This window comes from Varroa destructor, unplaced genomic scaffold, assembly GCF_002443255.2.
Source record: "Varroa destructor unplaced genomic scaffold, Vdes_3.0 BEIS01000002.1, whole genome shotgun sequence".
NCBI lineage: Eukaryota > Metazoa > Arthropoda > Arachnida > Mesostigmata > Varroidae > Varroa > Varroa destructor.
Window position 1 is genome coordinate 28,736,986 of NW_019211455.1, and position 11,866 is coordinate 28,748,851.

The 11,866-nt window shown below is 42.4% G+C and overlaps 1 protein-coding gene across 2 annotated transcripts; it reads left to right on the forward strand.

Annotated features, from left to right (window-relative positions):
• Positions 1 to 420: 420 nt before the first annotated feature.
• Positions 421 to 11,773, forward strand: hppy (MAP4K3-like protein hppy). 2 transcript variants are annotated; one of them, XM_022792471.2, is made up of 3 exons: positions 421 to 889; positions 6,112 to 8,513; positions 8,702 to 11,773. In XM_022792471.2, exons 2-3 carry the CDS (start codon positions 6,269 to 6,271, stop codon positions 8,929 to 8,931), a joined length of 2,475 nt encoding a protein of 824 aa, XP_022648206.1. In that variant the 5' UTR covers positions 421 to 889; positions 6,112 to 6,268; the 3' UTR covers positions 8,932 to 11,773. The 2 variants fall into 2 exon arrangements, with proteins under 2 accessions (XP_022648206.1, XP_022648207.1); XM_022792472.2 differs by lacking the exon at positions 421 to 889 and adding an exon at positions 1,037 to 1,219.
• The last annotated feature ends 93 nt before the right edge of the window (positions 11,774 to 11,866 follow it).

The following is an 11,866-nucleotide window of genomic DNA, read 5'->3' on the forward strand; positions in this document are numbered from 1 at the left end:
AATTAGCGGCCATTCGATTGCGCGGTTTCATTCTACAAACCAAGCTATACATTTTTAACATTTTCCCGACAATTAAGACGATCACCTGAGCAGACAATGACTTTTCCATTGACCGAACAGCTATCCGGGTGGAATAGTTGCATCGGTGTCAGTTCAGCGGGTCCATGCTTAGCAGTGATGGCGGTGGCGCCAATTTCGTCCGCTTCTTCTTCCCCGGGTTACGTTGTTATAAGCCTCTTCTCACACTGTGTCTTGTCCCTCGCCGCCGCCGCCGTTGCGTACCGAGTTGCGCTACTGATGCTGCCGTCGTCTGAGTTAAGTATCCTCACTACTGCTCTCTCTCTCTCTCTCTGTGCCATCTCCTTGTTACTCTCCCCCGTCCTTTTTCCTCTATGCAGGATATGATGTTAATATTGTTGTTTTTGTTGAATAACGGTTATTATTATTAGTAGCGCTGTTTCGCTACTATTGCTACAGTTACTGGTTGAAAGTTCCTGGAAAATAACGGAATAGACAATTACGTATGCAGTGCGTCCCCAACAAAGTATTTTACTTTGTTGGAGATGAACTGGACTGTTCGCGTTGCGACGGCGCCCGCTGCTGGTGTTTGCGCTGTTGTAGCCAGCGAAGGTCGACACCGGCTGGTGACTATGGCTGTGTCTGACTATGACGGTGTTTACGAGAGTGTAGTGTGATTCGGCAACGGTCTAGGGACGATATCGCTGTGTTTGTTACCTCAGTCGTGATGTACTGCGTTAGTGGTCGGTGAAGACGACGGCGAGAAGATAGCTTTGTCGTCTTTTGTCTCTCGGCAGGTCAGCTATCTGAATAAAATGTTTGTGCGGTGGTAAAGCTTTACGCCGCCCGGACCGTGTCCACGAACGTTAAGGTACGCCCACGCCAGGTCGATGTCGATCTGTCGAAATTGTTTTAGCTCAGCTGAGTCGATTTATGAGTGCAGTTGTTTGCACTGTCCGTCAACTCCGCTCTGATCTCGTCTCGGTGCAACGATAGTAGGGAGGGGGGTATAGTGGTCAAAATAAAAACCCCCAAGTCATTTGAACTGGGAGAAGCATTAGAAGGGATATATGTACCAACAGATTCTGCAATGTGTTCAGTCGCTAAAGTTGCCGTGTATCGTCACCTGTCCAATGTTACTGCCGCTATCGCTGGTCACGCTCGTGCCAACAATAACAACCACCACTATTAATCCTTATAGGTATGAAATTGTCCATGATTGATAGGCTACAGGGCCTTAGCTTCAGATAGCCACATGATAAATATTGATGCGTCTATATGCAAGTAAGTTTATTATAGATACACATCAAAACAAGCGAACGGCTAAATACCGACGCATCTGTGTGCGCCGATCTTTCCACTTGCTCAAGTTATACCATGTTATTACCAATATTATGTCCATAGTCGCTCTAGTAATTTAGTGATGGTGGGATTTCATATTTAATTGCACCTGTGGCTAGAACGCGTTTTAGACCGGAATGAATTATTAATTCAACGATCAACAAAAGTCGAGGACAACAACCATTCTGCTAGTCCATATCCGTGCTGTAGTGATGTTGCTACGCGAGGATTTGTTGAAACTGAGGAGCGGAATTTACAAATATTGCTTATAAAGCCGCGTGACGCATAAATCGCTCATGAACTGTCGAGTTATTACGGTGCGCCGGCTATGAGAGCAAGTACTTATTTTTCCATCTCCCGCCCCTACGTTTTCGCGGGTTGTGGGGTTGTTGAAGCTCTCGAATAAATTGAAAAGGATTGCGTACGCAACAACGGCGATACTACTACGACAGCAGTACGGTCAAACATCCACAAAAGCGTATCACCGCTGAACGTCGATCCTATTCAATATTATGGTCTGATGTTAGCGTTTCTTGTCGCGTATCTATAGGCAGCACGAGGAAATATACACGGCACCACATTGTGAAAGAAACCCCAAGCTGCATGCGATCACCTCCAGGCGCAAGTGTATGTCACAACAGTTTGCTCGTGGAGCGCCCCAGCCAGTCCAAAACTTTTATATTTCAATTTCGTCACACAACTTTTTTCGTATCACGTCTCCCTCACGTACCCCTCATCGTTATGAGGTTACTTTGTTTTCACTTTATGACCCGGCGGCGCTCCTTAGAGGAGAAGCCATACAGAGATACTGCTTCTGTCAAGCGACATCTGAATACTCCAGAACCGAAAAATGCTGTCAAGTCCCTAAGCGTGATATGAGGGCGAATCCTAAAACATCTGGTCTACTCTCAGTGGGGAAAATGCCACGTATAAAGTAGATCTCAAAATCATATGCTCTTTCTAGATTACAATCTGTGATGCTTTTACCTCACATCGAGCGCCTACAATATATCGTTATTATACGCCCTTTCGGGTGTCAGCCGTGATGCGTAAAGGTCGAAAATTGTTTACACACTATGTTTATCATCACATAAATGTCTTTCCCAAAGTAAAGCAGAAGTGGTCATTGAAGATGAAGTTGTGCCATCGACAGGTAACAGAAGGCACTTCGAAAATGCGTAGTATCACCCCGATTGATTATAGCGTCACGGAACTGTTCAAGTGCTCTATTAGGTTGTCGCCATTTTTTGATTGACAGCTCTTACTAGCGTCAAAATGTATTAGTAAACTACGCAATTTCTATTTATAGACTACAAGCCAAAGGAAGAGCTCAGTACTTGGTGTGTCATTGAGAATAATTATTATCTAAAGCAAGACGCTCCTTCAGTTACGCAGGTAACTAGCAAAGGGCCTATGAGGTTCACTTTATCTCTGTATCCGCAACGTCTAGGGTGAATGAAATCTAGATCTACGAAACATCATACAGATGGCCTGCTCGACTGGTTCAATTTAGGCTATAAATGGGTTTTTACAAATGGTCCAGTTGGCGTCATACGATGATCATGAGATTCATAGTGTTTTCTTCACAATGGAAAAAATTCCTTCAATAGCGACCAGCGTTGGACAAAGCGAGGGCTAAATCATTGGCGGACTATAACTTTGCCGGAATAAACGTACTGCTATATTATTAAACCGTATCCTAAAGCTTAAACTGGCAGCAAATGACGCGCATCGATATAAAGCGCTGTTCTAGAACTAGCGTCATTGAATTGATCTAAATGGCTCCAACAAAATACGTGATTTTGTAATAAATCTGAGCACAGAGTTTATTTTTGTCGGGCATAAAGTACCCTCCTTTCATTGTTTAACTTATGTTACTAGGATGCATTTGAAATACTGATAGCAAAATAGTCTAGAAATTAGTTGTGTGTATACGAATGACACGTTTATTCTCGTCTACGCTGTTCTACTGCCATCTGTACGATAGGGCATCTGGAGTTCAGTTGTATCGCTCAGCCTTTCGACGACAATGGTTAACCAATAGTTTTCCGATAACAATTCTCTATCCAGCGTTCCATGGCACAGGCTACTTTTGAGAAGTCCAATTGAAACAGTCAATCACGAAAACAAATGCGTGAAGTGTGTTCGCTAGGTTTTTTTTTGTTTCGTCAGCGAACATAGCAAACGGATGGGTGATTCTAACCGTACAGACAGTGGAACCGAGGTCATTGTTGTGTGGGTACGGCTCACAGATTCGCGCAATACTACCTATAATGATGCGCTACTATATAGGTCTCAACAAGCGGAACATGTCATTGCCTTTTAGAATTAATTGATTGCGTAATAAAGTGGCGGCCCAATTTTGGAACCCACAACTTCGAATATATCTGCTCTCCTACTCAGAACAGCTGTTCGAGAGCAATGTCTTGAATATGTTGATTTTAAGCCCAAGCGGTAACGGGCAGCTGTGGGCCGTAACCGTAGAGCCAACTACTATACGTTCCAGTGTCAAAACGGGAATAGCACCAGCAGCTGGAGATATAGCATCAAGTACTTAGGAGTTATAACACATTCAGAGGCAACTGATTATAAGGGCGTCATATTGAAGCATCCAATTATCACGAATGTCGCATCGGTTTTAACGATTCGATAGTTATACTTAAATAGTGACCGATTGGCTTGTTTCTTTATTCTCAGCTCAAATGTAAGAGTATGTATCATGTGTACATAATGGTGTGCTATTTGAAACTACGACGAAATTCTTGCTGACCTGTTATTGGTTGAACAGTAATAGGAAAGTACGTGTCATCCATCTCGAAATAGACTAACGTTTCAAGGTACTGTTTTCAATAGTGTCGGTGCCCTGCTGATAGCGGTAACGAACGCACGACGCAGCAGAACGCAATCCGCATCGTCTTATGAGGTCTTGTGCGCGAAAAACTTTGACAGCTTTGTCGGGATTGGCTGGAGAAGCCGGCTGGTTTGATGTCGGGTCTATTACGATCTAATATTTTAGTCAAGCCACCATGGCGAATCTGAATAGCCGGAGACACGGACATGCGCTTCTTTGTACGTGTGCGTATCTGACTGAATCTATTTTGCGTCCCACACGATATGGAACGACAGGGCAGCTCATATCAATCAGACCAGTACAATTCACAATAGCATCCTCTCTTGCAGTAAAAATAATTTATTATTAACACAATTGTTGTTTTCGTTATTTTACATGTTCTTCATAAGGTAGCTAGCTCATTGATCGTACGAAATCTGTCTTGGTAAGATGTACAGGGGTTTGCGTGCAATCGCCATATTCTAAATGTCACAGACCTATCGGGGGACCCGGGCACCAATAGTTAGTGCAAGTTTTCATTCGTGCCGCGTTAGTTTGCAAAGAAAATCCTAAATTTGAAAAAAAAAAAAAAAAAAAATTGTCTGTAGATGCTGATTGTCTTAGTCGCCACTTGAAATCGACTGGGATGCAAATCACTATGATTTAAGAGTCATAGGGTATCTGATTTGAGTGCTATCTATCGAACTAGAAATTGGGAAAAGTAGCGATATGGCGAGAACTGTCTATTGTTGTATCAACCTATCCACGAGTCTATGGAGTATCCTCAACGCATACACGCGCCATCTGTTTACTTGCTCCCTAACAATGAATATAGGTACAATGGTACGGCTCCTAATCTGGTATGCGTTTTACTGCCATAGATGGTACCTAACTTGTTGACTGAAAAATAAGCACAACTCAGTGTATAAGAAATACGTTCTAAGGATATGATTTATGCGTGTGCACTGCCTGCCCATAGTAAACTTCGTTTATTTACATTTGTCATTTTGAATTAGGCCTCAATTTCCAATGGCGAGTTTCGTTGCAGGTGTTCTGATAACTTAATGTTTGCATTTTTTTTTTACCGAAGCTCAACTGATTCGTATTTGCGAGCCAGTTTTTCCAATACTATGTATTACAGATTGAATGAGGTAAAAAAATGCGTGCTCGTGTTAAAATACTATTCACAAGGTGGAAAATGGTTTTTGGTGTCCCGGTCAGAGTGCGACCAACCTGGGCGTACTCAAATGGGCACATACAGCTTCCTCGCGGAATTAGTGTATCTGTGACACTCATGATACACTTCATACGAAAAACATGTACATTCATTAGTACTTGGCTCATCTCGAAAAACTGGAAACAAGGTTATAGTTTAACTATATGCATTCGAACCGTTACTTTGTTTTTCAGTATGGCGTAGGGAGTTCCTCGCGACAAAAAGCTGAGCTACGTTCGTAGATGTTGACCTTTTCTGATAACAGTCCTGTTAAAACCGTCTTGCGGTACATACGCATAAATGTCCTAAAATTGAACTGTCAATTTTATTAAACCTGCGTGCTCTTTGACAGAACAATTCTTGTTAGGGTACCCTTTGTCGCATGTCCATGTTAGAGACTGAACAGGCGAGAAAGCTTACGAAGACACTAGACCTGAAACATCCTCTTCTTCACAAGTGTCTCTTATATACGGCATATAAGGTTTCTAAACAATATGTACTGAAAAATAGAACGTAGAAGGCAAACTTGAGAAGACAAAAAATGACGCATGTTACAAAATAATTAGTGCTCGTTGTAACTTTAAAAAGTAATGTGTCAAAAATGTCTATGGTTTGGTCTATCAAAAAGGTCCACCTTCGTATTCAGGAATCAGAAAACGATTTTAATAAGCTCCGTTGTTTTTACTGTTCTTTGATTTGGCTACAGATGGCAAATAGGAACGTCGAATCTACTAGGCTTGGGACGTGCCTCTAAGGATGGCCGTATCGACGAGTGGAATTGCCTATATTGCTACAAATTACGCAAATAGTGGGATTCATAACGGGCCGGGGACGGGCTTGGGTTTAACTTTCAGAGTGAGACGATGGCGTTGCCATCGGGCTCCTCGAGTCACGCTGATATATCTCGGCGAAACCCTCACGATGAGTACCAACTCATACAGAGGGTCGGAAGCGGGACGTATGGAGATGTTTTCAAGGCCAAACGCTTGTCTACGAACGAAATGGCAGCCATTAAGGTGATCAAGGTCGAGCCCGGAGATGATTTCGCTATTATCCAGCAGGAAATTGTCATGATGCAGGACTGCCTACATCCAAACATCGTGGCCTATTTCGGCAGCTACTTACGGCGGGATAAGCTGTGGATTTGCATGGAGTATTGCGGGGGAGGATCGTTACAGGACATTTATCACATTACAGGGCCGCTGAAAGAAAATCAAATTGCATACGTGTGCCGTGAAACACTTCGCGGTCTATACTACCTTCACAGTCTAAACATGATGCACCGAGATGTAAAGGGAGCCAATATTCTCTTAACAGAAGATGGCGGGGTAAAGTTAGCAGATTTTGGAGTTTCTGCGAAAATCACGTCAACGATAGCTAAGCGAAAATCTTTTATCGGAACCCCATATTGGATGGCACCGGAAGTTGCTGCCGTAGAACGGAAAGGAGGGTATAATCAACAATGTGACATTTGGGCCGTTGGCATTACAGCCATTGAACTGGCCGAGCTACAGCCGCCCATGTTTGATCTGCATCCAATGAGGGCTTTGTTCCTCATGTCCAAGTCCAATTTTAAACCGCCAACGCTCAAAGACAAAGACCACTGGTCGACGGATTTCCACGGGTTTGTTAAGTTGGCCTTGACTAAGAATCCTAAGAAGCGTCCAACAGCTGATCGCATGCTTCTTCATCCGTTTTTGATAGGAGAGTTGAGCAAAGAAGTTATCATTAATCTCATCGAGAGGGTCCGAAACCCGTCGGCGACCGAGTATCAACACGACGAGGAAGAAGACGAAATGGTTAATAATGTCCCGCAGAAGATTGTCTCCTCAAGGGGCCGGGAGGACCAAAAGATGCCCGTGGCCTCGCCGGAGACTCCAACATCGCCAGAGGAATCTTTTCTGATTCGTGATGTGGAGAAGAGTCTCCTTGAAGTCGTCGAAGAGGAACTACAACAACGAGCAACGCTTCCAATGGGAGAGAGCTTAATGGGAAACCCACAGTGGGCGCAGCACAAAGAAGCGGTGCCGCCTGTTCCGACGACGTCACCACCTAGAAGTGATGATGAAACGCATGCAGAGAGCGAAGGTCCAGAACCTCCGCCTCGGTTACGAAGAAAGAAAACTGACGCAGAGAAGAGTTCACCGCAAGGCGGCGGCGCCAATGAAACTGTGAACCGAATAAGCACTAATGGCCTACCACCTACGCCGAAAGTTCACATGGGAGCCTGCCTCTCAAAAATCTTCAACGAGTGCCCGCTTAAGGTTTACTCAGCGGCTAGCTGGATTCATCCAGAAACTAGGGACCAACATATTATACTCGGATGCGAAGAGGGTATATATACATTGAACTTAAACGAGTTAGCGGACGCTTGTCTCGATCAGATCTTTAATCGAAGAACAATATGGCTTTTTGTCATCAGCGACGTACTAATGTCGCTGTCAGGTAAGAATACCCAATTGTATCGCCACGACTTGATCGCGCTACATAACCGGAAAAGTCAGACAGCGTTCTCGTTAAATCGGATACCCGAGCGTTTTGTCCCTCGAAGGTATACAACGAGTACCAAGGTGCAGGACACCAAAGGCTGCATTAAATGCTGTGTTGGCCGAAACCCGTATAACGGCTTCAAGTACTTGTGCGGAGTGCTTCAGCACGGGGTGTTTCTTATGCAATGGTACAACCCATTGGCGAAGTTCATGCATGTGAAACAAGTTGATCTAGCTCTACCACACCGTATTCGTTTTTGTGAGATGATCGTGTCACCAGACGCCGAGTATCCAATTATCTGCATTGGTGCCCATGCGACATCGAACCCAAATCAGCTGAAGTTAGAGATGATTGATCTAAACCTAATCGATTCGATCGGAGGATCACCGGATGATGAAGACGGCGACACGATGATCCCGGCCAAAGGAAATGCGTTAAACGCGTTACAGTTACAGCAGGACGAACTTTTAGTATGTATGGAACGAGAGGTAAAAATTATCAACTTGGGAGGCCGTGTCAAGCTTAACCAGCCCATGAGACCAGCCAATTTTGAATTCGACTTCAACCTTGAGCAGATTGTCTGCCTTTCAGATTCTGTGTTAGCCTTCCACAGTCATGGTAAGATAAGCCTTTCTATAGTTACAATACTATGTAATAATAATACATAGTACTTCGTTTGTTTTAAAAGGGTACGACGTTCACGAATAAACATAACCAAACTACATTTAACAATGTAAATGACAACTCTAACATTATTACTAGCACTTACGTTTTTATCTCTGGGATTTTTCGCTCAACTATTGCAGGGATGCAGGGCAAAAGCCTGTTAACTGGTGACGTCGTCCAAGAGATCGACGACCCCACTCGTATCATGCGCGTGCTCACAGCAGACAACAGCAAATACCTGGGTTTCACAGCCGCTGACCCGGGCTGCGAGATTGGGGAACGCGTTATCGTTGTCGAAAGCCGCGCGGTAGAGAAGCCGAGTGGACCGTCAAACCTTTATATCCTCGCGGGGCACGAGAGCAGCTACTAGAAGTCCAACGAGGCTTAACTACACCCTCAAAATCAGCCATGTCGACTGATTCATCCTAAAGTTGTCCCCTTTCCGCACCTGATTACATTCCTCCCATAAATGAATAGAGCAAAAAACAAAAGGAAGAAGAAAAAGAAAAGCATATAAAACCATTTTTATATGGAACATAGGCTACACATCCTAAAAATAAAACAACCATCTATTTGCATATCTACTTGTTGATGGAGACTTTACCTGTTTGGTGAAGTGGGGTCAAAGCCACTATATCTGGGTTCAGACCAGATATAAAAATCAGATAGGGTCGCTAGCACAACAAAATCGCGCTAGCCTTATGTCTATACACATTACTACAGTGTAAAATTTTCGTGTGTTGGGTACTGACTAATGTCTTTCTATTTTGCACATTTACAAAGAAACACGAAATTCGAAGTTTCGTTTGAAATTCAAATGTATTTCCACCACTCGAATGAGGTCCATATAGTGAAAGTAGATGTGGCTGTCGACATCTTCCTGTAGTTCCTTTATCTATAGTCACGCTTCGTGGTAAGTTCATGTTTACGCAGTTATGTCGAAACACCGTCATAACATTTGTTAACTTCACAGTGCATAGAGCAGATGCATTTCCTGAGTTTCATACTGCTACTTCCTAAAAGGTGTGCGTTGCGCCTTTCTACACTCTTAATTCTCTCAAGAAGCAGGTAGATAGGCTGGCCAAGGCCTACTATCCTACGGCAAAACGAAATGCGATTTGTAGAGAGGCCTATGGGTGGCGGTACGTTACATTCTCTATTTTTTTTTTCAATGTCATGAACGGTCCTTTGTGTGTGGATTAATCAATCGGCAAGCTCTTTCTTAATCTACCTAGCGCTTGTCAATATAGATAACTGGAGCGAGGTACATGAGAAGGGCTATTCTGGTGACGAAATAACACAGTTTCTTAGCAGATGTGACGCCTGACCCTCACGTGATTTTGTTAGATCATCGACGTCCTCAATAAGCGACTGAGTGAAAAATTACATTCTCACACAATGAACACAGAAAATTTTGGGGTATTTTCTGATGACGCAGTGCTGTACAGAAAGTGGCTTATGTATACGTGAGCGACTTTGAGGCGGAAGTTAAAAATAACAAAACAAAGAAAAGGTGAACGAAGAATTGAACGAAAAAAATACGGATGAGCAAGTATGGTGGAACAGCGAACAATGTTGTAAGATTTTGTGACGCGAGGAGAAAGTTAACTGCTATTTGTAAAAAAATAAGTAAGAAAAGACGCCGTACACGGACAATCTTCAACGGCAGCAGATGAGAGGCGATATTGATAAAAAGCGGATGATGATGGATATGAATATATAATACTACGGAATGTGTCTTCCGGAAATGTACACATTTTCATCCGCCCATCCTCGTTTTTGCCCCGTTGATTTGTAAATATTAGAAGAAGCACTATAAGATAAAACACACTTCAACACATCCACACAAAAAATTGTGGAATAGCATACAACAACAACGAAGAAGCGAGAAGCTGACAGTGGCAAAAAGTAAAATAGAGATGATGACAAATATATAAATGTGTATGATTATCAAAGGGGATCGGCACTGTGACGATGATGCTTGATAAGTGTAAAGGGACGCGACTTCTTTCATCGAAAATACCATACCACTGAATTTCATCATAATGATAATAACTATTATTATGACAAGGATAAATAACAGAATAATACAGGGAAGGTTTATTAAACACGATTTTTTCTTCTAGATCGAGGCAAGAACAATAGGGTAAGGCAGAAATTAAATTGAAAGAACAAAAAATTCAAAAGGGTAGACGAACGTTAAAAAGGCGTGTGCCTTGTCGCTGTTTATGCGTCATCTTCCTACACGATACCACGGCGATATTATCCAAGACTGACCATTTGCAAATATTATATATATATATATATATATATATGCATATATATATATTTTCTATAATTCATTGATATTCTATACCAATAATATTACTTTTATAACCATCATTCTTCAAGGTGGAGTTGATAAGTCTGCGGCCTCATTCACAATCAACCCAATCAACAAGTAAGATTGTCTTCGCTGCCTTTTCGTTGGCGCCCTGCATTGAAAGAAGGTAGTTTTTTAAAGTTCTCCATTTTATTGCTGTGATTTGTACCACTACTGACCTCCGCAGTAGTCTGTGCATAACTGAGCGTGGTATGGCCTACTACAGTGAAAAAACGTCTACGTAGAATTGAAGAAATGTCAAAGTCTTACGGGGAAAAAATAGCATATATTGAAACGGGAATTCTGTGCGTACATGTATTCAGAGTAAAACCACGTGTTGGAAAGTAGAAAAAATAGTAATTGCTAACATCAGCAGATTTCAACATAATACTAATTTAGCACGCTGCTTTTGGTTGGAAAGGTAATGCTGTAAATGTTCATGTATATGACTTGATGATTTAGTGTTTGTCGCAGTAAATCCCCAAAAAAATACCTAACAAGTGTGTAGGAATCGACCCGTGTAAGACTTTTAAAAAGACCTAGTAATCTTAATTGGCCTTTCAGCTTTCACCATACCTAATTTCCGGCCGATCATAATATTTTATGATCTGATAGTTAGCTATACGAAAATTTCCAGTTGTAGAAGATAACTGGGAGAAATATATTGAATTTATTAGTTCGTGTTTTGTTTCGCTTTTTTATTGACGTGACTGGCATCAGCCGCACACACTTTCTTGTGGACTTTGAGGGCACTAATGAAGTATCAATTGACACCAATAACCACGTGAAGAGCAATTATTAAGAACAAAGAGGATAGTAACAATAAATGTAAAAATAGTTAGCACTTGAACGCGGCTTAGTTATTAGATGGAAACGAAAATGATGATAGAAAATGTATCTATTCGTAGATAGTCAGTGTAATAGCTAAGTAAGTAATGCATCG